The following is a 26,429-nucleotide window of genomic DNA, read 5'->3' as shown; positions in this document are numbered from 1 at the left end:
CCCTGGGGAGCTGAGCTTTCGTTTCAGGTGAAAAAAAATGCTCTGTGGACGCCAGACGCCTAGGCCGCTGGCGCAAGAGCAGCCCGAGCACGATGACCTGGATGGGCGAGCGTGCCTGGCGCTGCTGCCCTGGTGAGGACACTTTGGGTTGGCTGAGAGGTAGGAACACAGGGAAGGACACAGGCCACAGGGCTCTGCTCGCCCGCCCCCACTTGCAGGTTCATCCCCAGCTGAGCGTATGTGGAAAAATCACGGCATTGTGCATGCAGGTACAAGAGTCACCCCAGTCAAAAACCGCCAGCTACCCACAGAGCGCGGGAACACAGTCCCACGTGCTTTTTAAAAGACGGTTACAGGGAGACCTGCCAGAAGAGCAGCCTGGCGCGGCGGCCGCGAGCACGCAGCGACGCACGTGGGGACAGCTGGCAGAGTCCAGCTCCAGGCGGGCCACGTGTTCTTAGCTCCCGCACTCGGGGAGGCATGGAAGGCCCACGCATGTGGGACCCTGGTGAGCTCCGGCACAAATGGTGTCTGCAGCGAGAGCCTCAACCAAGATGCCCACAGTAGCGCCACAGCTCACACTCACACCCTCGTATAAACAATTTATGGGAATTTATAAAACAATAAAAAACACCCCACTTTTTAAAAGTTATAATTTATAGAGTAATCTGTACAAAAGTAGTCTTTACAAATAGACTCTGCTACTCTCCTAAAAGAAGTCCATAGCCGTCGGCCTTCTCTTTGGTGTGGCGGTCAGCGGCTTCTTGGTCCCCGGGGGGGTGCTGGCGGGGGAGCTGGTGGGTGTTTTCAGCACCCCGTGGAGGGGCCTCTGCTCAGGGTTGAAGGCCACTCGGGAGGCGCCCGTGGGACTGACTAAGATGCTCTTGTCTGTCTTCTTGAATTCTGTCAGATGGAAGGAAGCAAGGCCTCATGTCAATGGGTATAATTTCTCTGTCCCATCACGCCCAGACGGTGTCCCGCCTCTGTGCTGTGTCCCCTGCTCAAGCTGGGAGTCCGGGCACTCACCGCTGGGCAGAGAACCAGCCCTGGGGGCTTTCTAAGGAAATGAAGGTCACTAGCAAGAATGAATTGACTCTCCTAAGTAAAATGCCCTGAGGGCCACCTGGATAGACCTTGAGGGGAGTGTGGGTGGGCAGGGCTGTTTCTGGGACAGGGCAATGGGCGATGCCGAGGTTCAGTGAGGAGCTGCAGGGGGAGCCCTTCCTTCTGGGATCTGTTCCTCCCACTGCCTCTAGCTTTACAGACCCGACCTGCCCTGCGGGGAGGGCGGCTGCCCAGGTCTCTCCTGACACCTGCTCCTCTGTGTGCGGGCAAGCATACATACACACACTCACACACGCAGGTACTTGTCCCTAAAGAGTCAGGTCTTAGACGCATATACTTTAAAAACATTGGTTTCCTTTGAAAGAAAACAACACAAACGAATCACAGCAACGTTAAAAGCTGAAAGACAAGAGAGCCCTCTCTTTCCTTCTTTTGGGCAGGGCGGTCCTGAGTTTAGGTGTAGGTGACTACTGCTGACAGGCCACTGAATCTCAGGCCAAGGTAACTAATGCCTGCTAGGCAGGTGGGCATGGGGAGATGGCTGTTCACATCACCTCCTACCAGGTATGCACCTTCCGGAGACCCCCCAGAAACCTTCACACAACACCCTGCCCCTGCCACCACCTCCCCTGGGCGACCGGCTGGGCTCAGCCAGGGACTGAATCTGCCACTGGACCGGGACAGGGCAAGGGCCCTCCTCCTGGGGAGCAAACCCCGCACTCACCCGCAGTCATGTTTCTGTTCAACCCGAAGGTGACCTTTTTGGAGCTGGATGGTGCTTTGTTGAGCTGCAGAAGGAAGAAAACCGTAACAGAAGTAACAGAGGAGTACAAACGGGCCCAGGGGCCTTGTCTGTCGAGAGCTCCTGAGCACTCACAGGGGACCCCCAGCCACCGGGAGCACGCAGCGCGGAGGTGCAGAGGCCTGGGTCTGCCTCCGAGGCCTCATCAGAAGCTCACTGTGCACATCCCAGGCGTGGGCTGCACAGAAGTGCTTTTGCATGTGTTTGCAACAGGTCTGAGATGGGCAGAGCCAGTGCCGCTCTGCGGTGACCTGCTTCATGGCTGGCTCCTGCCTCTGTCTCCTGGGGAAAAACTACCATGTTTGAAACCTCCTGAGTTACAGGAAAAGGTTTACCACTGAAAAATGGTAAGGAGCTCCCATTCATTGTGTCCAGAGTTTCGGCTTTAACTGAGAAATGAAATTGATTACATTATGCCTATGATGGGATTGAACTTCAGTGGGCAATGGACCCACATTTTCCAACTTTTTGTGTACAGGACTCCAAACTGAGTTGAATATTCTAACAATTCAGCAAAATCAACTAAGTTGAGCCCTGGCTGGTGTGGCTCAGTTGGTTAGAGCATTATCCCATAAGCCAAAAGGTCATGGGTTCGATTCCCAGTCAGGGCACATGCCTGAGTTTTGGGTTCGGTGCCCAGTTGGGGCACCTGGGAGAGGAAAATGATTGATGTTTCTCTCTTGCATCGATGTCTGTCTGTCTGTCTCTCCATCCCTTCCCCTCTTCTCTAAGATCCATAAGCATGTCCTTAGGTGAGGATAAAAAAAATAAAAAGTTGTTTCACATTTGAAAAATATCTAGAAGCTGACTCATTTTGCATTATGCAGCACTTTTCAAATTCCTTCCTAGAACCCGCATTTCGGTGTGAATCCCCTAGATCTACCTCCTACCATTTTTGCTTTAACATTTTAGGAGAAGAACTGACTTCTGTAAGCCTGAAGCCATTTACCAACATCCCTAAAGTGTCTCATACATGAATATCAACACAGGCTGTGGTCACTCTGCCGGTCCGAGGCTACTTAAACAGCACCCACTCATGGGTCTCCCAGCAGGACCAGCCCAGGCACCTGGCCTGCAGCTCCACCCAGACCTCTGTCTTCTGGAGGCAACCCCAGATGAGCATCCGGCATACGATGGTCTGTACCTTGTCCCACCTCCTAGTGGCACTTGGCAGGGACGACCCTTTCCTTATGGTCCCCATCCAGCTTCCCAGAACAGTGCTAACCCTCCCCCACCATGACTGGGGGCTGCACCTGCTCCTTCTACGAGCCTGAGCACCCGCCAGTGTCCTTCGCAGGCCCCTCTGAGGGGGGAACTCAGTGGTTGGACAATTTTAAGTTTTAGGTAATAGTTAATACATGTAAAAAGCTATTATTCCAGGAACTGAAGGTATGGCCCACCCTGACTCTAGGAGACCAAAAGCAAGTCAACCTTTGTGCTCCAGAAAAGACCATAAGCAATCAGGATCGTATCTGAGCTTCTGTGTTCCAGGGAGAGACAGTCCGCTGCACAGGACACAGATAAAGAAAGTTGCCCAGGAAAGGGACACAGGACCCAGATAAAAAAATCACCAGCCAACGGATGAAAGGATGTTAGGAAAACTGCCAGACTGCAGCTTTTGTCAGATTAACCTCTTCCCTGAATTCCAAATCCCTTACCTACACATTTTTCTCCTTATAAAAAGAGCAGCTTGAAAGGGAACGTAAGACGGTCTGTTAGGGTACGTAACCTGCGCTCTCCTCACATGGCTGGCCATCTGAATCACCCCGTTCTGGCTCCATCTGCCCTTCTCTTACATCTGACTTTATATCCAGGGCTCTCGGGGCGCCTCCTGCCGCCCCCCTCACTACCCGACTCTCTAGATCTCCCCTGTTCCCGTGAGTTCTACGATGAGGCGCCCCTCACCAATCCATTGGGGTCCGCACCAGAGCCAACGCAGGCCCCTGGGAGCCCCAGCACAAGCTGCACAGCAGACCTGGGCTCCTCGATCAGGAACCTGTGCACTGTGAACAGAAGCAGAGGCGAAGCAGCAGCGTGCTGAGCACAGCCCCAGGCCCGGCACGCCAAGGCCCTTCCGGTGCGGGGCAGAGCGCTTACCTGCACAGCAGGGCTTACGGAGGTGGCAGTGCTGCTCTTGGCTTTCCTGAAGAACAGGGGCTTTGGCAGGAAGGGCGTATCAAATTTCACAAAGTCATTCTCGGTCCTCAGCTGCTGCTGCTGCTGCTTCAAAGGGCTGAAAGCGCCACTGCTTCCCTGAGGGCGGGAGGGGCGAGAGGAGAGGGGAGGTCACACCCAGAGCCACCTGTGCCACATCTACACACAGGAAGGCAAAGTAGGACGACAGGGTGCAGACGCCACGGGGCGTGAGGCCACAGGGCCCAGAGCGGCTCGGATGAGATCCATTCGCTGGCTCAGAAACCCCCCACCTTGCTCTTCCCGGCACCAGATACGCAAAAGCCCCTTTTCCGCAGCAGAGCAAAACTGCCACGTCTCCCTCAGGGCTCCCATGCCAGCAGGGCCAGAGGTTTCTCCTCTTTTCAGCCCTGAGAACCATTTCTATTTGTCTTCAAACATGTTTGAAGATTTCTGTCTCTCAAATACTACTGCCTGCCATGCACAGCTTGAAGACGGGGACACGTTCTGAGAAGTGTGTTGTCAGGCAATCTCATCACTGCGCAAATGCCACCAAGGCCCTTAGACACATCTGAACGGTACGGCGCCCCGCTCATCTCGGCTCTGCGGTACAGCCTTTGCGCCCGGGCTATAAGCCTGTGCAGCGCTTCCTGCCCTAAGTATTGCAGGCAGCTAACGCAATGGTAAGCTCCTGTGTATGTGAACACAGAGACGGTTCAGTAAAAATGCAGTACAATGGGAGAGGGCCCTGGCTGGGGCACTTCCCACGAGTGGAGCGTGCAGGACTGGAAGGGGTTCTGGGCGAGTCAGTGAAGGCCTGGTGCGCGAATGGGAAGGCCCAGGACGTGGCTGGGCACGGCTGTGGACTTTATAACACTGTGCACTAAGTGACGCTAAAATTTATAAAACATACTTTTCTTTCTTCAATGAATTAACCTTAGCTTACTGTAACTTTACTTTATAAATTTAAAATTAAAAAACAAAACAAAACAAAAACAAAAACAACCTCACCTGAGGGTAAGATTTTGAGAGAGAGAGAGAGAGAGAGAGAGAGAGAGAAACATTGATGTGAGAGAGACACATCGCCCAGCTGCCTCCCACATGTGCCTCAACCAGGGATCGAACCCGCAACCTTCTGCTGTACAGGACAACGCTCCAATTAACTGAGCCATGCAGCCAGGGCTAAACATTTTTAACTTTTTGATTCTGGTAATAATAGCTGAAGACAAAAACATTATACAGCTGTACAGAAATATTTTCTTTCCATATATCCTTATTTTACAAGCTTTTTCCTATTACATTTTTTTCCCCCCATTTTTAAAAGCCTCTTTTGCAAACACACACATTAGCTTAGGCCTGCACAGGGTCAGCAATCAGCAAGACCACTGTCGCCCCCTCTACCTCTTATCCCACAGGAGGGACTTCATGGCAATGACATGGTCGGAGCTGTCACCTCCCATGGCAACAATGCCTTCCTCTGGAATACCTCTCAAGGGACCTGCTTGAGGCTCCTCTTGAGGAGGTGCCGTTCTTCTCAGAAAGCACTAGGGTGGCCAGGAAGCTACTAGGCAATAGGACTCTTTCAGATCCATTATAACATTATGGGACCACTGTTGTATATATGGTCTGCTGGTAACTGAAATGTTGTTATGCAGCACCTGACTTATTAAATTCATTTTTTCCTTTGTGATCAAAGACATCATTGTACATCCAAAGTCTGGCACGAAAGTGTGACCTCCTGCTTAGGTCCCGTAGGTCCATCTAATGCAGCCTAAGAACGTTCACCAGGTGCTTCACAACTGACCACCGCCCCACACAAGGACACTGCTCTAGTTCTGGGACCTCGGAGGTCTGGGCACCCCAGTGCTGTGGCCAATCTTTGGTGCCCTTGGCTTGGAAGCTTGCTGCCTTCCCTGAGCAGAACCCATGAGGGGCAGACCCAGGAGTCCTCTCTCACGCGCCCTCCCGATCCTGCTGGCAGAGACGCAGAGGCACACCGCCCTCTTTGGGAGGAAACCCTCCGACAACCCCGTCATTTATTGAGCAACTGTTCAATCCTCTCTAAGACAGGGTGCAGGGGCCTGAGAAATGAGATGCGAAGGAGTTTTCTCTGCCATCCTCAGTGAAGAAAGGGCAGCAGGTGAACAGTGAGTGAAGGGTGGAGGCTGCAGAGCCAAGCGAAGGTGACGCGGTGACACAGCTCGTCAGGGCAAGGTCTAGGGTGGGAGCAGACTCCCAGAAGTCCAGGCGAATGCTTGGTTTTCCCCCGCGGAGCCTTTTACTGACCAGAAACTCAGCCGAGCACCCGTCCTGTGACAAAGGCCTCGCCCTCACGAGCGCCACACAGCAGTTCGTGCAAGCCAAGCACTGGACAGGGCTCAGCAAGCCTGCCTGCAGGGGCCGGGGAGCAGACAACTTGGCTTTGAGGGCCACAGGGTGTCTGTCCCAACTACTCATCTCTGCCGCCAAGGAGGGAAAGCAGCCACGGAAGCGTGCGCACGAACACGCGCGGCTGGCACCAGTGATCATGTGTGCGGGCCACTGGTACAGACGCACCATGTGTCAGGAGCCAGGGTGGAAACAGTAGACCCAGAGCCTGGTTGGTTCTCCTTTATCTGGGGCTAGAGATCCAAGCAGGAAGAAAGTCTTTCCATTGAAAAAACAGGCCGAACAGAATTCTGGGCCCAGGATTGGCCACGAGTTGAAGAAAAACAAGACCAGCGTTTGATGGAGACACTTGTCTGCCTGTTCATACAGCGGGCCAGTGTGCCTGCCTGGGCCACAGGGACAATTCTCCCAGCTGGATGTGGCCCTTCTGTAGCCCCTCGGAGTGAGCAGCCTGGTGGGGGTAGGCAGGGGGTAGACCAGGACAACTATCTCAGCCACTGAGACTGCTCTTATTTCTTTCCTCATTGGAAAAGGGTATCACGAGCCATGACAGCTCCTTAGTGCAGAGGTCTGACCTGCCCCCCCACTCCCAAATTAAGGCCTGAGGAGGTAAGAGCCCCTGATCTTTCGGCACAGGAGCCTTGTCCCCCCTGCCTAGAACCCAGTCGCCTTACCAGAGTCTGGACGAGCTTGAGTTCAGATTCCAATACTCTGCTGTGTTCAACCAAGTTCAACACCTCTTTCATTTTCTTCCTCTTTTTGAAGATGGCAGTTTTCTGAGAGGACAGGTTGTAGAGGTCAAGACGGCTGGGTTCCCCCTTCTTTTTCTTTAGTCTCCCATCCTGGGGCAGTGAGGCCGGGCCCTCCACTCCATCTGCTGGGCTTGCTGCAGGGCCCTCCTCCTGGGGTGGGAGCCAGGCCAGTGTGGAGGGGCTACCATTGAGCCAGGGAGCCCTGAGTTTCCGCTTCCGCTTCAGGGCTGGGGCTCCACTGGCTAGGGAAGCTTGGGGGGCAAGCACCTGAGTGTGACCATCGCCGAGGCCACCTTGACACAAGTCGTCCAGAGGTGACACTGCTGACTCTGTGATCAGTAGTCCCTGGCACCGCGGGTTCCTCTTCCTCGGTCGTTTCCTCCTGCTGTGCGTGGGAGGGTGCGAGGCAGGGCGCTCTGAGCGGTTCTGCTCCTGGGGGCTGGGCACGGCCCCTGCCCCCAGCTCAACCACACCTGCCTCTGGCTCACTGCTCCCGTTCTGTTCTGGGGGCATGGCTCCATCCCCTGACCCTAAATGTTCATGCTGAAGGTGGTTCTTCTTCTTTTTCCTTTTCCTCTTCTCAACACCACCTTTACTCTCCTCTTCCTCTGCAAGGAAGAACTTGTTTCCTAGAAGGGCAAATAAACCAATAAAAATGTGCCCCACTGCCAAGTGGACTGTGGATGTCGTAGGGGATTCTGGGGCTGTGGGAGTGGCTCTGACCCCCTGCACACCTGAGCTCCACTAATTTTCTCCTTTGGGCCCATTTCCTCGCTTCCCCGACTGTGATTAGAAACTTTCCAAATGCCTCTTCTAATGTAGATGGAACTGAAATATATTCAGACTTCTACCAATTTGCAGGGCGAAGGTAAAAGCCACAGACCCAGGATGGTAACAACAAACACTTCATAAGGCACTGAGTATCTGTATCCCCACATCCTCAGCCACTTTCTCCAAAGATGCCACCAGGAGTAAACAAATGTTTTCCGTTTAGGGTATGTGGGTGCCCCAGAAAAATCAAACACATGGAAACAATCTTAACTTTTCAGCCATAAAAGCAAAAGCTTTTGCTCTGTAACGGAGACAGTGGCTCAGATGTTCCAGGACTGCAAAGGCGCCTGCTGTCCCCGAGGGCCGTCCGCCCCTTTTCCCAGGCCTCGCAGGCCCCAAGCCTTTGTCTCACCTTTCCCTTTTCCCATGCTGGTTTTCTCTACAAGTTTTTTTCTTTTTTTCTTATGCCTTCCTTGACTGAAGGTTTGGTCATCTTCATCAGCAGAAATGTCCTCAGCAAAACTGAGCTGAGGTATACTGCCTGCCGGGAACCAAAGTCACATTTAGTCAGCTTCCCAAGACCCTCACAGCTGTCCCAGGGGCCTAAGAGCCATGTTCCCTCCCAGGTCATGCATGTAGATTTTCAACCTCAATTTTTGCTTCATCACTGGTCCTCACTACTTCTCCAATCTAAACCTCAAAGGTGCTGAACACAGGAACTTCAGACTTAAAACAACTTTGTGGCTTCCTCGTCCAAGGCAAGGGACAATAAACCTTGGGTGACAATGTCTCCAGCTCAGCTCCGGGGCCTGCATGCTGTCTCCACCAGGTCTGAACACGTAGGTCTAAGCACGCCCAGGGACCCAAGGGGTAGGGGCAGTGGGCAACCAATTGGCTCAAATGTAACGAAGTTTATAGAAAGCAATTCTCCCCCAGGGGACAACTGATCAACAAAAGGGACCCTGAGAGATCACTGTCCTTCATAAAGGGTCAAACTGAACCCTTTGGGGACCAACAGAAATCCTTCTTGTTAAAATACAATCCGCCCCCGCAACACTGCCCTCCAGTCTTACTCCATACTGATGAGTATAGCCTTGTGTCTGGCTCAGCCTGGTCCCTGGGATGGGAGAGTGGGTGGGCAAGACGGGAAAAAAAAAAAAGGCTGCACAGTGTGGCTCTTCTAAGGGCTTCTCTCAGCTGTGCATGCAAGTGGTGTGACTGACGACCTTCCAAAGGTGAAGGCCACTGCTATTTGTGATATTTTCAATCTTGCGTTCTACTATGTGGCATATAAGGGCTGAGTAAGTATTTAGGTAAGAACATCAGTTCTAACCCTGACTTCCTCACCTTCAGAGAGATCTTGGAATCTGAAAAAGAAAACAACAGAAGTTCATTAAGAAATTCTTCTTTCTGTCTTCTATAAAGATACGCACAAAACTTTGAAAAACATGGTATTTGTAATTCACTTTCTTTTTCCTCCAGAAGGGGAGACAAAAGAGGTAGTGCGACTCAAAGCGCAAACCTCTGGGACAAGACCATGCTTGTCATCTTTCTTGTTTCTTAAGGCTGAAGCAGCTTAGATCCCTGCCTCTACTTCGCTCTCCTCTTTACCAGGTAGAAATGCCAAGCAGTGTCTTATCTACGAGATTTTGGCGCATTACAGCACGAAGGGAGTGAGCACGGCTGTGTGGACTCGGGGGGCAGAGCCCTGGCGGAGTGGACAGGAAATCTGAGTCCTGCCCCGTGTCTGGCAGCTACGACCTTGGGCAGCCGGGCCAAAGCGGTGACTTCCCTGTGCCCAAGTTAACCCAGGTGTTGAGTGAGAAAATTACAGAAGCCATCGTATGGGGCTTTTCTTAATGGGAAATACGTAATTTAATCGCTGAGAACAGTGCCTGCTCATGTGGAGTGCCATCAAACTCAGCTGTTGTACGTCGTCCATCATAGCACACCAGCGGGCTCTGCAGTGAATTACTGGGACAGTTCTAATGACATTACTGAGCATAACCACAGTGAGAGGTGGGGGACGCGGTGAGAAGCTACACCCCTCCCCATCTCAGGAGCGCACCAGCAGGCTAACACCTCAGCACTACATTCACGCTGCAATTTCTCAATCTACTCGTTTTAGGCACCATCGCTAGACTTCTTTGTACATCACTATGAAACAGCTAAGAGAGATGAGTATGCCTGCATCTGAAGAATGGAACTGGAGGCAGAGGCGGGGGTGGGGGTGGGGGGGCAGGTGGGCGGCCGTCGTCATTAAACATTACAGTTCATATGGATATAAACACGCTATAAATAGAAAGGTAAGTGGTGACAGCTCGTCTTATACCACGGGATAAATGAAAGGGCTGGACTTATACGTGCATGAGAATCAAGTGACATCCTCTCACCCAATACGTACTTCTTGATTAGTTTGGAGAGACGTTTCCTGTTGAAGGGAGGGATGTTTTTCCTGTTGGTTATTTCCAGGAGTCGGTCAGCAACGGCCTTATAGTCAAACTACAAGAGAAGAAAAACTAACATAAGCCCGCAGTAACCTGGGACTGTAGAAGTTCTCACACAAGACCGTCTGGACAAGCACGTGCTAAGACTTGGCAACCAAAGGCTTATGGGAGATCTCTGAAAAACTGCTTCTATTTCTTCTTGGGAGAAGCTAGCTGTAATTCTTTCTTTTCTAATCGGCACTTGGTAACATAGTAAACTTTATCTGAGAAGCACTATTGGGCTAACTTTGCTGAATGGAATAGAACAGATCTTAGCAATTCAAGCCAAAATGAAGACTGATGTCTTTCCAAATTCCATCCTATTTAAATTTGTCTCCAATAAGCTCATTATGCAGAAGGTTGACATCAGAGAGTGAAGGGATGAAAAGAACTTTACGCATTAGGCCTTAGAGTTTAATTAGTTCTGACCCTAATTCCCAATTAGCCAGGCCACTCCACAGTGGCTCTATCTTCTATAAAAAGCAACAACTGCCACCAACCTGGAGAAGCGGCCCCGTGTCCTCCACGCCTCCACCATTGTGTCTCTCACCTTCATCACTGATTCCGTCTTTCCTAAAGTGATGTTTGTCCAGTGCTATCAAAACACAGCCAAAGACAAAATTCTGTAATTACACAGCAATGACCACTTCTGAAGGAGCCACCGTCTAATTAGGTGTCTCTTAGTGAAAACGAAAATTTCTTTAAAGAGGAAAAACCGTGCAAATACATTTATAATTTCCCAAAGATGTTTTGGTTTTTCAGCCCCTGGACATGACAAAAGCTCTGGGAGCAATCACAAATTCTGTCTTTTAAATCCGTTCCAGACAAGCCTCACAGCCTTCCCCGGTGTCCAGACTGTGGCAGGGGCTGGCAGCTGCTAGGCCAGCGGCTCAGGCGCAGGTGGCTCTGGCCTGGGAGGAGGAAAGCGGACTCAGGAGCCTGTGCCTAACTTCAGATTGGTTTGGGCTGCAGCAAACATCTATATCACGGTACACTAACTTCATGGGGCTGCCTCAGGAAACCCAAGTTAATATATCAAAGCAGATTTTAACATTAAATAAATAATTCAAAGCAGCACTAAAGCCCATGAAAAAGCAGATAAAAATGACTAGGATAACTCAGCTTCTCAAACTTGTAGTGTTTTGGATCCTTAGGAACTATGAGGGTGCGAGCTCAGGGTGCAGAGGAGAGAGAACAGGGTCCACACCGCAGGTGCTCACGAAGAGAGGGACACCTCCAGTCCAGACAGAAATGAGGGGAGTTGGTGTGTGTGTGTGGGGGGGACCCAGAGACAACTGCCGTGACCACACACAGAATTTGCTCAGGGATTTTAGTTAACCTGTCACTTATGTGGAATTTAAAATTAAAATGTTTCTTCTTTTCCTTTCTATTGTTTTCCTGATTAAAAAAAAAAATTATGATCCATGTAGAATATTTAGGAAAACAGACAAAAGTACAAAGCAAACAGAAGTCACAACTCTGTCACATAGGGCTATTAACGTTCGGATATATTCCCTCCCAGATATGAGGCACACGTAAATGTTAAAACAAATCAGCCCTGGCTGAGTGGCTCACTTAGCTGGAGCGTCGTCCGTGCACCGAAAGGTTGCAGGTTTCATTCCCAGTCAGGGCACATACCTAGGTCGTGGGTTGGATCCCTGGTTGGGGCGCGTACGGGAGGCAACTGATCAATGTTTCTCTCCCCCCCCCCCTTTCTCTGTCTCTAAAATCAATAAAAACATATCTTTGGGTGATAATTAAAAAAGAAACCAGGCTCTTTCCACAGAGTTTTGTGTCCTGCTTGCAAAAATATGAAATTTCCTTTGGTCACTAGTTTTAGAAAACTTTGCTTTCCAATGGCTTTGTAACACTTCAAAAGTGCGGTGTGCCCCGACCGTTCACTGCACTGCACCCCGAGATGCCGCGGGGCCACAGCCAGGGCTCTGGCAAGCTGCAGCTGCAACACATGCTCTCCGCACGACGGCGCGGACATAAAACGGGTAGGAACGGTGACAGCCCACAGTGGGCATTCAAACACCTCCAGAAAAAGAACCCCAAAGGAACCCAGGGATCAGAAAGACTGCGGAAACACGTGTGCGCACACAATAGACTGCACACGAGGCCTCCCGCCGAGGAGTCTACAGATTTCGGCCCACACTATGTGTTTAAATACAACAAAAACGCCAAAGCCACAGAAACAAGCAAAACCCAAAGCCACAGCAACGAGAATGCTAAGCCCTGGAGGATGTGTGTGAGGAGCAGGGTCTCCCCCAGAGCGCCCTGAATGGGTGCAGGGGTTAGAAACATGTGTCTGCTTCCTGTCTGAGGTGGTGTCCACGGCAAAGCCAATGCTGATGAATTCTGGGTTGTGGTCAGTGAGATCCCAACCAAGGTACTAACAAGTGTTTGTCGGATGAGGACTTTACCTAAAAAGAGAAAGACCGTTCCCGGAAATTCTCTCACCTGTCTTCTTTTTACTGAATGTTTTTGTCCACATCACCTCGTTTCCGGCTCTCTCTTCCGCAGAGAGGTTGCTGTCGCCCACTTTAGTTTTCTGCTCCTCCGTTGTCTCTTCCGGTACAGAAGACTGATCTACAATGACTTCAAAAACACCCCTAGCTATAGTCTGCACCAGTGTATGGCTGAGGGGGAAGCACAGCAAAGAGGATGTGATTAAAACCGATGGTCTGGACCTCGTTATCTGAAGAAGGACAGAGGGATGAGAGGAGGAGTCACCGAGCCTCCAATTTCAGCCGACCCAGAACCCGGTGTGACCGCTCAGCCACTCAGCCAGTACACTTCCGTGCTAACCCACTGTGGCTGCAAGAAGCCAGCCAAGGGCCTTGTGCCAGAAGGAGTGGGACAGACAGACTGAACTATGGGTAGGGGAGGTAAGACTCTTAGAATGACTGGTGTCACAGAGCAAAGCTAGAAGAGCCGAATTATGACTCAAAACTTCAAGCATCTTGCCGTTGGGAATTAAGCATTTGGCTGTTTTTAGCTTTGGACAACCATCCCAGGAACCCTGTGTCATGTTTCACGACACAAAACAATCCCCTCTGCCCCCAAATTAAGCACCAGCTGCAGGAATAAAAAACATGTGAATCACTTACTCCTTTGTCTTGGCAGCAATTTTGCAGAATGGATCAATAAATTTGAGATTCTGATCTGCCAAAAGCTGTAATTTAGAAATAAAATAGGAAAAAAGAAATAAAAATAAGGGGAAGAAGAACCTTTTCTCCTTTCTGACATGTCCTTGAAAAAGGAACCACTTGTTTTGCCACATGGGCTGAATCAGAGTGAGTGGCACTTATAACGCCCAAACGCACTGGGCACGCACTACCCGGATGCCTGGAGCCAGGCTGCGGCCGCGGCTGTCCTCCAGCCACGCGGGCATCTCGGCGCAGTGACTGCAGGCCTCCGCCCCGTCCAACCTGTGTTGCTCCATCCTTCCTCCGCTATGGCGCCATTCTGTGTAAGTACTGTCATAAGTTCTGTCTAAAGACTGCGGTGAGGGGTTGTTTTTTCACTAAAACATATATACTGTTTAATTTTTTAAAAATCCCTGTTCACTGCAGAACGCTTATGAAAAAAAAAGTAAAAACCGCTCACAATCCCAAATTCAGAAAATCGCTGGCACGCTGAAAACTGTTCCCTTTCCAGTCCTTTGCCTACACCGGTCCCAGCTCACAGCAGTATCTGGGGGCAGCCAGAGCCCTGCTCAGGCCAGCTGTGGTCTCGGCACTCTGCCGGCAGGTGCCAGACTGTTTCTTACCTCTTTCCCTCCCACTTTGGAGAGTTCATCCAGATAAATATCAATGAAGTGGAATTTCACTCCATTAGGAGACTGACTCTCAGGGTGCAAGACTTCCTTCATCAAGACATCGAGAAAAAGCTTGATTCGGCTAAAGAAAAAACACACACAGCTCCGTTAACCACGGCACGCCAATGCCCCGCTCTCCCCAGAGACGTAACATCCAGCCCCACTGCACAAGCCGCGTGAGGCTGAGGAAGTTTCACAAGGGAAAAGGCAACTACTGAAATCCGTATAAAAGGCTGACCGGCACGGGCACTCAACTTTTATATTGCTCTGCTGGATTTTAAGTTCTTTACGCAAAGGGCGGTTTTGCTTGTCACAGCACTCAACGGTGGAAGACACAGATCAGGCAAGTCATACTTGCTGGTTAACTGAAAGGCTTGAAAAATTCACTATTGCTTTAAAAGCTTTCAGGCCACCGCACGGTAGCCCAAATAGTTTACCAACCTTTCTTCCCAGCCATTCCGCTTCAGAACTACAAAGGACTCCCTCAGGACCAGACGGATCAGCTAAGGACAGACAACTTGTGTTACAAAAGGAGAGCAACAGTGATTGATCAGCTTCGCAAGGGTGCAGCCCGGATCCCCAAATGAAGAAACATTCACAATAATCATGTTTAACTTCTAGAACGTAAACTGTGAACTAAAGACCCAAACTCGTCCCCAGTCGCTGACAGGGACGAAGCAGAGGCCCCCCACCCCCCAGGCTTGAAGGCCGTCCGAGGTTCCCGCCGTCCTCTCCTCTTGGCACGCCTAGACCTTACTTCCCTTCACAAACAGCCTCCCCACCATTCGTAAGGTGCGGAATGCTCTCCCCCTCGCACAAGCCTCTGCGGTAACTGGGATGAAGGCCTGCGGGTCTCACCATGTAGTACTTGTCCAGGTGTAGCCTGTCGATCCCCTTCCACTCTCGGTTCATGGTTTGCCAAAAGGTCTGAATGAACAGGTATTCTGCGGTGAACAGAAGGCTCTGAATGCTTGGTTTTCAGGTTAACATGTTACCACACAGCACAAAAGTAACGAACAGAAACAGACTAGGACTACTCATTATTCAGTTTTCTCAAGAATTCTTGGATTGCTAGAAAACTTGGTCAATCATTAAATACACTCAATAATTTTTTACATTTAAGTAAAAGCACATTATTGTAACAGGAAGGCTGGTAATATCTTAAAAATAATTTTTTTAAATCCTCGCCTAAGGACATGATTATAGATTTTAAAGAGACGGGAAGGGAGTAAGAGGAAGGGAGGGAAACATCTATGTGAGACAAATATCCATTGGTTGCCTCTTGCACGCACCCTGACTGGGGATTGAACCCGCAACCCAGGCATGTGCACTGACCAAGGATCGAACCCACAACCCTTTGGTTTACGGGACAATGCTCCAACCAGCTAACCTACAATGGCCAAGACAAGACTGGTAGTATTATCTTAATGTCTAACTACAATGCTCCCTGTAACATTTTTCTTTATACACTGAAAGCATATTTCTAAATCAAAGGATTTTCTGAGCCATGCCTATTGGTCCTTTCCACCCACCTGTAGCTAACAATCCAAAGCCAGTAGTTCTGAAGAACACTTGGACGGCCCAGGAGGAAACTCAGCTTTCTGTTTCATGTTCAGCATCAGCTAGGAGAGCTATATAATAAAACATTCTATTTTTCTCTTCTGAGCCATGAAACTAGCATTTTTCTGTCCAAAAATTTTGATTTTTTTTTTTGTTCCACTTCTTTTTGCAGAACTTTCTTAATACAAGAAAACCTATATTATATTCTATGTGTAGAATTTTGTTCATTACATGTCAGCTGAGGCTTGGCTAAAGTTCGGAGGACCACGAAGGGTTACGAAGGCCATTGGGATGTTTTGTTCTCAGGAATGGTGAGCAGAACCAACCTCATTCTGCTGTCTCTTTCATCCTCTGTAAGTAATCAAAGCCTGACTGTCCCAGAAATAATGTCTCCTTTTGTTTATTCTTTTTATAAGGGGGGTTACTTTACACTCTATTATGAGTGACAACCTTAAATGGCTCTAGTTACAAGGATAACCTGGCATCCAGAGGTTACGGCACACACTGGCAGATGGATACACAGCTTCTAAGAGTGTTAAAGCAACTCAGAATTTGGAGATTCTGAAGGATTATCATCTAAAATATTTTTTTGGAAATCTTTGAGAGATCCAATATGACAGTCCACAAAATACCTCCTTCACCCTCTTTCAGAGTCAACACCTAAATTTATCATAGTTTCTTCCCGTGGGAGAAGTTTGCCGCCTGACATCTACGCACTGGCAGCCCCAGGTTCACGTTCAAGTAGACCACTGGGAGATGGGAACTTGGAAAAAAGGAGAAGAAAGAATATGGACAAGATATCCTAGGCAAGTTACTAAATCTGAAAAACAAAGAAGTTTTGAAAGTCATGAAAACATCAGGACTTACGGGCCTCTGAGTTCTTCACAGCATGGATGAGCTGAGAAATCGTGTTGGCTAGCTCCTCCTGCAAAGGTGGGGCGGGGAAAAACACTGGGGTTACTCTGTGGCAACACTGACAGAGGGCAGCACCATGGCCAGCGCCTCCTCCCGTAGCTGCAGGGGGCAGGGTAAGTGGGAATTTGTAGCCTCAGCTCTCAATGTCACTTGTGCTAAGACATATGCATAAGAGTATGTGAATTGTATTGAAATTCATATAAATGCGAAATCCCCAATCTCAATGGACTATTGTGCCGATTTCATATGCTTCTGAGATTTGCTTAAGCTGCATGTTTGAAAAAGCATCTCTAGTTATCTGTTCAAATGACCTACAGAAGAAATAAATTAGCTGTCAATTCCTGGCTTTAATTAATTATATTAACTTAAATACATTAACTTAAATATATTAGAACTTAAAACACTGATGCTCCAGAAGCAGCTGTCGCTGTAGTCAGACCCAGGACTGTCACTGCTGGGAGCTCAGTGAGTGGTATTGGAGAGCCCCTCCTTGGCTGGCTCAGGGACAGGTGGCAGTGGCAGGGTGGCAGGGGCACAGGAACAGCACTCTCCTGTGCTCTGTCTGGGACCAAGTGCCATTGGAAGCACAGCCAGCCTGTTTGTGGGGAGAATTTGGTGATCTGGGTCTATGGGGACACCTGCCTTGGGGAGTGTCACCAGATGAATTCTGTTTAAGAAAAGACAGACCCTCATGAATACTATCTGCACCTCCCCCGGCCTCAGGTCTCCCTCGGCCATTTCAGATGAACTCCCCAGACTTGAAAGTGGTGTTCTTGTCACGTTTTCTTCCTCCACTACAGATGCCGGCTCTTACTTTTGGATATAATTTTAAAATATTTTGCCTCGCTATCCTATTCAAAATGTGTTCAGGGGAGTAAAAGCGGCAACGTTGTGCCCTAAAACCTAGACAAGTAAAATCTTCCCAAAATGTTTTAAACATCAGAGGGTGTCCAATGGCATTGCAAGGCTTATCCCTCCACTTTGCTTTTACCTATTGCAACAGAGCTCTTCAGACAGTAAAAGTCATTTTTCTAACTAGTTGTGGTGGGGGCGCCAACGACCTCGGCAGACGGGGTTCAGATGCACACGCAACCCTGTGCTGAGTCCCCGCTGACGTGGGGGCCTCGGGGGGGAGGCCACTGATGGCTCTGTGAGGACCCTGAGCCCAGTGAGGGAGCTGCCTGGTTCCAGGTGCCCGGGCTGCTCCTAAGTTCTCAGACTAGTGCTGTGCCAATGACATTCTGACCACAAAGAACGGAAAACTAACAGAAACTGTAAGTACTGCGAACCCTACTGTGGAACTCTGAAACCATGGCAGAGACATAATAAACCTTTAATTTATGTGTCTTCTTTTTTTTTTTTTTTTTGCCTTTTTACATTGTTATTCTTTTACAGTTGGCCAAATTTGTATGCATTCGTTCTTATTTGAAAAGATAATTAAGCTCGGGTGTGAGGGCGATCTGGCTGCGACACCTGTCACCCCACTGATCGCCAGGGCTGCAAAGGTAATTAACCTCCATGCTTAGACACTGCGTCCCTTTCTTCCTTTTTTTCTCTTTTTTTTTTTCTCAGATGTTTCTTTCTAATGAATTGACCATTATATTTCCTAAGTTCTGAAATGGCCAACAGACCATAGAAAGACATTTCTTTAGGCTCCTGCTTGAAGCCAGCAGCTTCAGTAAACTGCTAGCCTTGATTCAGGGCCAATGCGTCCCTTTCTGTAGGACAAAAGGTGACAGGGAGTCCTTGAAGCGATGCTTTTCAGTTTGTCTGGCACTTCAGGGGACTGATGCAGCAAGGCTCTCTCCTCCCTGTACGCCAGAGGCCCAGGAAGACGGCCAAGGGAAGTGTGTGTTACCTGCAGAAGGGGTTCGTCCTGCACCCACAAGCAGTGGAAGAGTCCTTTCCATATTTTCAGAAGCTCTTCTGGACTGAAGCCTCCTAGAGGGCAAAACGGCACAAAAGTCTTACTTGAGAGCCCTCACACCTCCTTTCTCAAAGTCCAGAACCGCCACGGAAGCAGTGAGAATAAAACCACACACGTTTCCATCTGCAAAGGTCTTTTAAAAACATTTTATTTGAAGCACACATTTCCTTGTTGTTACAGAACAAACACACAGGAATTACGCAACTTTACCACTGTGGGGGCAGGGTGGGAGTGATGGCGTGTCCCCACTACCCACGTAATGTAAGGGAGCAAATGTCATCAAGACAAAGACTAACTAATGAAGTGCGCATGGACGAGATGAGCTCCCCAAAGTGCTCTTTCGCTTAAACTAGCATCTCACCCTGCACACCAACACTCTCATTGGTCATGAAAAGGAAAAGTGCAAATCCTATAAAAGATGCAGAATTTCCTCAAGTCTCATACCACTGGCCCGAGGGAAAGTGGCGCAGAGCTGAGATATTTCTGCTAAGATGACCCTTTTAAGGATTCCGCTATGAGGTCACACTTGGCTGTACCCTGATCTACCCCACTCCCAGTTACGGTTTTCATTTACTGGGCAATTTCAGTCTTGTTTTAACTGGCACCACCTTGGTTAGCCTTGTTCTCATTATTCAAGCCCTCTACCTCTGCCCGTACCACCTATGACCAAGCCACAGGACACGCACAATCTTCTATCCATTGGTTCAACCCCAGGTGCCATGAAATAAATGCTGAGTGACATAAGCAATCATAAAATCAGGGAAATGTACACCTTTGGAGTTTCCAAGCCCATGGAGAATAAACCAAACCCTCAAGGCTTACTGCAGCTTACAAATGGTCTTTATTAATATTCCACTAGGAGGTGCTAAGAAAAGTCTTTTAGAGCAGCAAACTACGACTGACTAGGTAAATGTAAACAAGTATATATTTGGAATCAATGTGATCTCAATACTGTAAAAGATAATTAAAAAGTGACAAACATCCTTTTGATTGACTGAATGAAGTTTAATTAGTGCATTCTGAGTGAGCTTCTACCTTTATGAGTACTGACTTCCAAGTTACTAAAAACTTTTCTTATATCAAAAATTTGGTAATGGTGCATTTTCTTTCTGATATTCTTGCTTAAGAGCAATATACCAGAAACCACAGTAAAATTAGTTGTATTCAAGTTCATTTCCTTCAGAGGTTGGGCATATGATGTGCCAATTTTTTTTCTCTCTCTTCTTGTTACAAACAAGCCACATCTGGGGATCTGCCTATCGAGAACTCAACAACACAGCTACGGTGCGAGTGATCAGTTCCGCCAGAACTGAGCCTACTGCAGTCCCGATCATAGTAATTTTGTCATTTATGTGAAGACTAGTGAATTAGTAGATCGGGGCAAGGAGCAGCAATGGCTGCTAGAACATTAGATTAAACATTACTGAGAACTTTAAAGTGGATAAATCAGACCAGTAACACACAAACCCACTGGTTCAACTCAACTTGCAAAGATCAGCAACTACTCATTCAATGCTGGAGAACACAGCACCATCTGTTAAGTAATCTCATGAAAACAGAAAAGTTGCTGTGGGGGTTCAGAATGAGTCACCCAAGATGTGCCTCTGTGGTATGCAGCCTGTTCTGAGCGGAAGGCAACCGAGACCCTGCAGCCTCAAGAAAAACTCTTACTTCTCCCTCAATGAATTTATATTAGGGTCCTTGCTCATAAAATAGCACCAGAAATTACTTTTTTTTTTGATCTCTCTGTAGGGCAGGACAAACTACTGATTACTGAACATCTGCTTTTCTTATCATCCTGCAATGACCTTCTTCCCTCAGAAGCCCCAGGTGCCTTATCTTATCCTTAGCTCAGAATGTCGCATGTATCTATATTTTGTCTCAATTTCTGTACGTGGGGATCTCTGACTCTCGCATGTACATGGGATTCCCATATGTACATATGCAATGAAATTTGGTTATCTTCTCATTAATCTGCCTCACTTCTATTTAATTATTAGACCAGCCATAAGGTAAAGTTTCTTCCTCCGCCACGTTAATGTACATTTCGTCAGCTCTCACGATTGATACCAATTTGTAGGAAATGCAGGGGACAGAGAAACACGTCAAATGGGACCCTGAGATGCAGACAGCACAACCCTAAACGTGGGAAACTCTACAGGACAAATGACCCAGTTTCGCTAACAAATAAATAGCAAGGAAAACAAGATGGATAAGAACTGTTAGAATTTAAAACTTCACTGATACATCAACCAAATGGAATGGATAGCTCTTGTTTGAATTTGTCATTTAAAAATTTTATGAAATGATGGGACAAATTCAACAGCTTGAATATTTCATATTAAGATATTTTTTAAAAGCATGTGATGATTGTACTGTGGTTATGTTAAAAAAAGAAAAAGAGTCCTTATCTTCGAGAGATATATACTGAGGATCTGGAAATGAAATGAGATGTCAGGGATTTGCTTAAGGATGTAGTGGGAAGGAGGAAGTGGACAGATCAGACAAACTGGCCAGGCACTGATAAATGCTGAAGCTGACTGATGAGTAGACTTTTTATATAACTGAAATACTCCTTAACAAAAAGAACACACCCCCAAAATAAACAAACAGACAAAAAACCCTCTATGATATAACCAAAGTGTTATTGTGGGCTCTTGTCTCTCTTCCTGTTTAGAAAACTCACTCTTCATAATGAGATCAGAAAAGCACGAACACTGATGACGGGATTTAAGTGACTCTGGTTTCTCATGAGGCTTGGTACTGGGCATTCCTTGACTTTGCTGAGCAGCTACACCTTCTTCCCCTCCAGGGCTGCCCACTATGAGGCAGGGCCTGTGGAAGGAGACAGTGGCCTGAGCTCAACTCCTCCACAGGGAGCAAAGCAGTGGACGGAGCTTACGCCAAACCAGCGCCAATTCCCTTGGCCACAGGGCTGGTTTGAGAACGGACCCCCTACAGGAACAGGTAAAGATCCCCTAGCTCGGGCTTTAGGAAGGTGTCCAATTCTCTCCCAGTACACTTGAAGAAGGCACAGTTTGGACCTGCGCTCAGTCACTTTGCCACATGATGGGCGGGGAGCCTGAAAGTGAAACCAGTCTGGGGGGAGCAGTTTGCTACAGAGAAAAACTGGGTCTGGTATCTTTAGTTGAGCTCTGCATGAAGCTGTTTCAGTTTTTCCCCTTAAAACAAGGGTGGCTTGGATGTTTTGCCAAGTTGCAACTGCGAGAGACCTAACCAATAAAAACATTTCACTGCAAAAAATTCATATACTACATCAAGTTCACAATCAAAAGTGCTTTGTTCACTGCCTACAGAACCCCCGTCTCCTCCCAGAGGGACTACTGTTAACTACTGATGTGAATTTTTCCAGATCTTTCCTATGCATTTACTTACATGTGATACGGAAATGCACAGTTGTGTGTGAGAGAGAGACCTAAATAGCATCACATGTTCTATATATTCTGTGTTCTGGCCCTTTTCACTTAAAAATAACACAGTGTACATCTCCATATGGCACTTCCAAGTGCTCCAAAATCTCAAACTAACTCTTAAGTGGTCACTTGTCCCTCTGGGCAACCCACACCTGCAATGGGTGAAGGTACAGGATGATGTACCAGATGCTTCTGTAATTGAAAACAGATTTCGGCACAGTAGCTGTGATTAACAGACCTTGGACGGCGGGCAGGAAAGGGAGCTGGACCTGCAAGCGTACCCTGACTGCTTCATCCCACAGGAGGAAACAAAGCAGTGCAGTGGAATCAAGTGCTTGGTCAGGCCTGGGCTTGCCACTTACTAGCCGTACAGTGTTACAGAACTGTTGCTCACTGGTCAGCTGGCCTGTGTCCTCACCTATAACATATACAATGTTTATGGTTCGGGCCAAAATTATGAGCAAGTATGAGAAGCATTTTGTAAGAGCAAACACTCAATCTGGGAGTATTAGGACTGTCTCATGTTCCCTTCCCTAGGCTGTTGAAGCTCTTCTTTCATTTAAAATATCTATTTTCAACATAAGTATAAAAACCACTTGTTTTCATCCAGGAAATTACCTGGTAAAAACAAGGTACCAATTTTTGAAGCATTTAGAGCAAAACAGACACATGTGCACATGTCCCAACACAATCTAACAACATTGTTTCGAACGAAGTTAAAGACAACTAAGCGCTACTAGAACCACTTTATGGAAAAAAAACAGAAGAACTTCTTGTCCAACCCAAGAAATATCCAAAGCGGACCTGTCTTTTCCTTGGGGGTTGAGATTCTTAAACTTTATACAACTAAGTTTCTGACAACAGTATAGGGTTAGTTAGTTTCAAACTGAGATGAAACGAAAGTGAGACGCGCACGTAGGAAATACCAAGCTTTGAAATGAGAAAATGCTACCATCTGTCTCATCCCGAGTGAGCACAGGAGTCGTTTCAGGTGGGGGTGAAGTGATATACGCGAAGCCACACCTGTGTCAGAACAGGTACAGTTCCAGTCATTACCACTATGGGGTCGAGACACTTATCAGTATGAAAAAACACTCATTTCTCCCGTTAGCGCCACAAATCTAACACCTACCAGCTGTTAGGGGCACTGTCATTTTATGCGCCACCAAAAGAAAGCAAGAATGCTAGTGAAGGTTGCAGAATTGGTGCAACAGGCAGGGTTTTTTTTTTTTTGTTCACGGTTGTATTACCAACGCCAAAAATAATGTACATTCTAATCAAAGCACATAGTAAGCACTCCGTTCATATTTGCTACATACAAGAATGAATAAATAAGGACAAATGAGCTCTCCTGAGTAAAACCACAGACAGTGATCATTCTGTGGTTGGGAATACGCAACACGAACAGTTAAGCAGTAGAGCGACAGTTGCCTTAAGCAGTACAGACTTCTAATTTGTTTTCAAAATCACAAAGCTATGCTGCTGGTGGAGAGTTTATATATCTGTAAGAGCAAAGTCTCAGGTTCTCTCTACTATGCCTAAGACAATACGCAAAAAATCTGAACCTGCCAATGAGACTCAAATGTCAGGCCCTTATTTCCAAACCTGTTTCTAGTTTGATGGAGCACAGCTGTGGCAGACAGCCTTTATTTTGTCCGATCCTCACTGTCTATAATACATTCTCTTTGCAGTTAGTGTCCTGAAGGCCCACTATCCTCTGTGCAATGTGGATACAGCACTGAACAAGAGGTACCAGACAAGCCGCTCTAGGTGTGATGGGCGCCAGCCAGACAAAACCTTGGGACACTGTTGTAAACCCACTGGCCTCATGCTCCTGCCTCAGCATTTCAGATCCTGGACCTGCTCACCAGAGGGGTGTGAGCAACAGGTTCTTTCTCAGCCCCATATGCATCGCATCTGGCCTTTCTTCTGTTCTTGTACACAGCCAGGCCCTTTTAAGCCTGGATGTGCTCCTGCTTCCAGCTAAGTAAACAGATGGGAGCTTACAGTGTTTGGATGGAAGAGTGACACATTAGCAGATAATTAAGAAGCACTGTAGCTAAGTGCTACAACAGAGATAAACTTCGTATTTCAGAATCCTAAGGGAGTGGGGGTGAGGTAAAGAAAGTGACACTCAATACTGGGAGCCAGTCATGGGTGGGAATCTTTCAGGTGTGCGCTGGAGAAGCAAAGACGGAGAGGTGAGAAGTGGGGTGTTGTCCACCAGGACCCAGGCATGGTCTGCTGTTGATGGAGCACGGAGCAGTCATGTAGGAAAGGGGGTGGGAAGAGAAGGGGAAAGGCGGTCATCTGCAGACCTGGAATTCCAGGAAGGTGGCGATGTGTTTTAGGAAGATGACTCTGGGCTGGTTTGTGGAGGATGGGTTCCAGCCTAGGTGTGAGATGAAGAAGATGGGCCAGAAAAGAATAATCAGGGGATGAAACAGGTAGGATCAAGGGACACTGGATGCGGGGTGGGAGACGTGGGGGTTGGAGAGGATGCGGAAAAGTCCAGGACAGTATCATGTACCCAGCTAGTCTGAGGGGACAGTGGGAACAACATGAGAGCACAGGTAGCAGGTGGGCAGCAGAAGAGAACAGGTTTTGGGGGGAAGAAAAATGAGTCACTTTTAGGCATTTTAAGTCTGAGGTGCTTGTGGGACATCCAGGTGGAGATGCCAGGTTAGCAGGGCATTGCGGAGCTGAAGTAGCAAAGGCCTGGGCTAGAAATTTAATAAGAGCCTTCCAATATATCTGGGATACCTGAAACCATAAGAGTAAATTAAGTCTGTCAGAGAGGGACCAGCAAAACTGAAGTCAGGAATTTTGGTCTTTATTCCTCTTTCTAGCAGATGTCCCATAAAATTGTATTTCCTTTTTCCTGGGTAGCTTTTTGCAATTTCTCTACTAAATAAACTAACAAGGTCAGTACAGAGGGGAGAGAATATCTATTCTTTCAAGTAGACCCCGAATGTATTAGTAAATAAACCACACTTTATCTTAGGGCACTAGAAAACCTCCATTTCATACTGTAGCTCACACCTCGCGGGGGGGGGGGGACGACGACAAGGATCAATAGAACATTTTGCATCAGGTAAACGAAATCCTTCAACGGCACTCACTGCAGTTAAAATCCAACTACAACCCCGCACTCGACCCGGCCCCACCCTCCCTGACTTCCTGGTCTCTTCCAGCCATTGCTCGAGCACGCTCCGCTCTTCCTCCCGCCTGTTTATATATGTTGAACATCACCCCAGAGTGGCCTTCCCGGACCAGCCTCTGTAGAGGAGCGCTCTCCTCCCCTGATCTCCATTTCCGTTACACTACACAAGCTCCGCTTCAGCGATCTCCCTTCCCGTTTTTAAGAGCACACGTTCCTCTACGGTAGGGACAGTCTCTCCCGTAACCCCAGCTCCTAAAGGTGTTGGTCTGAGGACGGCGTGAGTCGATGAGCACAGCAGGAGAAACCAGGCTGAGCCCAGTATTTAAGGTACAGGCTCGGCATCGGACAGACCGGGTCTCTTCTCAGGCTCCCTCGCTCAACGTGACTTTCAGCAACTACCTAACCCCTGCCGGCCTGTCCCGCAAATGTAAAACCAGACTAGACCCAGCAGGACGCGGTTCCGATCACACAGAAGCACGCGGCAGGAGCGCGAGCCAGTGCTCCGCCCGCGGCTCGGCGCCGGTCCCGCCGCCATGTGGCGCGGCTGTCCGCCGGCCGCCCACCTGTCTCCCTCTGAGTCTTCACGCTGATGTACTGGCGCAGCTTCCTCACCGCCCGGTCCCGGATGCCCTTCTCGTGGGACGCCAGCCGCTGGGCGAACTGGATCTCGGCCGGCTGCATGGCGGGGGCCCTCCCGCGCTTTGGAGCATCCCCGGCCGCAGCGCGCCACCCCTAAGCCTCCCGCCGCTGCCCAGCGACTGCCGCCGTGCGGCTCCGGGTGCGACTGCGCGGAGGAGAGTGTCGGAGCGCGGCGTGATGGCGTCACAGAGGCGCCGGCAGCCGCTCGCGGCGCGTTCTGGGAGCGAGCGCGGCGGGCCCTGGCACCTGGCGCCGCAACCCGGGGCGGCTTGGCTCCGCGCCGCCACGCCTGCGCCGTCTTCCGGTAGCCAACGCCGTTGACGGCGAGGTCGGCCAGGGGTGGGTCTTGGCCTGGGAGAGTCGGATGGCCAACTGTAAATGGTCTTGAATCTTTTAAGTCCGATCACACACACACACACACACACACACACACACAAAAACCCACCCCTATTTCGTTGGCAGCTGTTCTACAAAATACAAAGCACCGAGTTGTTGATCGTATTATACTTCTTGGACCCCCTGGGCAGGCGGAGACTGGGAAGAAGGGCCGTCCTTCGGCTTCTCGGCGGGA

General features: G+C 48.8%; 1 protein-coding gene and 1 non-coding gene across 3 annotated transcripts; both read right to left on the bottom strand.

Annotated features, from left to right (window-relative positions):
* Positions 1 to 638: 638 nt before the first annotated feature.
* Positions 639 to 25,948, bottom strand: RRP1B (ribosomal RNA processing 1B). 2 transcript variants are annotated; one of them, XM_090272063.1, is made up of 16 exons: positions 25,783 to 25,948; positions 18,554 to 18,636; positions 16,648 to 16,705; positions 15,079 to 15,164; positions 14,662 to 14,723; positions 14,173 to 14,302; positions 13,511 to 13,575; positions 12,861 to 13,039; positions 10,898 to 10,992; positions 10,316 to 10,413; positions 9,259 to 9,278; positions 8,324 to 8,452; positions 7,063 to 7,769; positions 3,965 to 4,120; positions 1,790 to 1,853; positions 639 to 903 (listed from the first exon to the last, which is right to left on the bottom strand). In XM_090272063.1, exons 1-16 carry the CDS (start codon positions 25,898 to 25,900, stop codon positions 710 to 712), a joined length of 2,244 nt encoding a protein of 747 aa, XP_090128189.1. In that variant the 5' UTR covers positions 25,901 to 25,948; the 3' UTR covers positions 639 to 709. The 2 variants fall into 2 exon arrangements, with proteins under 2 accessions (XP_090128189.1, XP_090128184.1); XM_090272058.1 differs by lacking the exons at positions 18,554 to 18,636; positions 25,783 to 25,948 and adding an exon at positions 15,753 to 15,851 and having other exon boundaries at positions 16,648 to 16,682.
* Positions 18,266 to 18,402, bottom strand: LOC150020607 (small nucleolar RNA SNORA2/SNORA34 family). Its single transcript, XR_016513702.1, has one exon. It is a non-coding gene; the product is annotated as a small nucleolar RNA SNORA2/SNORA34 family (small nucleolar RNA).
* Positions 25,949 to 26,429: the final 481 nt, after the last annotated feature.

The sequence above is a fragment of the Furipterus horrens genome, unplaced genomic scaffold (assembly GCF_987537825.1).
Source record: "Furipterus horrens unplaced genomic scaffold, mFurHor1.1.pri manual_scaffold_1, whole genome shotgun sequence".
NCBI lineage: Eukaryota > Metazoa > Chordata > Mammalia > Chiroptera > Furipteridae > Furipterus > Furipterus horrens.
This window is presented reverse-complemented; position numbering and strand designations above follow the sequence as displayed.

Coding starts and splice junctions, on each gene's coding strand:
- RRP1B (XM_090272063.1), bottom strand. CDS start 25,900: ATGCAGCCGGCCGAGATCCAGTTCGCCCAGCGGCTGGCGTCCCACGAG. Junction 16,706..18,553: donor AGGACGAACCCCTTCTGCAG/GTAACACACACT, acceptor CCACCTTTGCAG/GAGGAGCTAGCCAACACGAT. Junction 7,770..8,323: donor CAGCATGGGAAAAGGGAAAG/GTGAGACAAAGG, acceptor TTGCCCTTCTAG/GAAACAAGTTCTTCCTTGCA.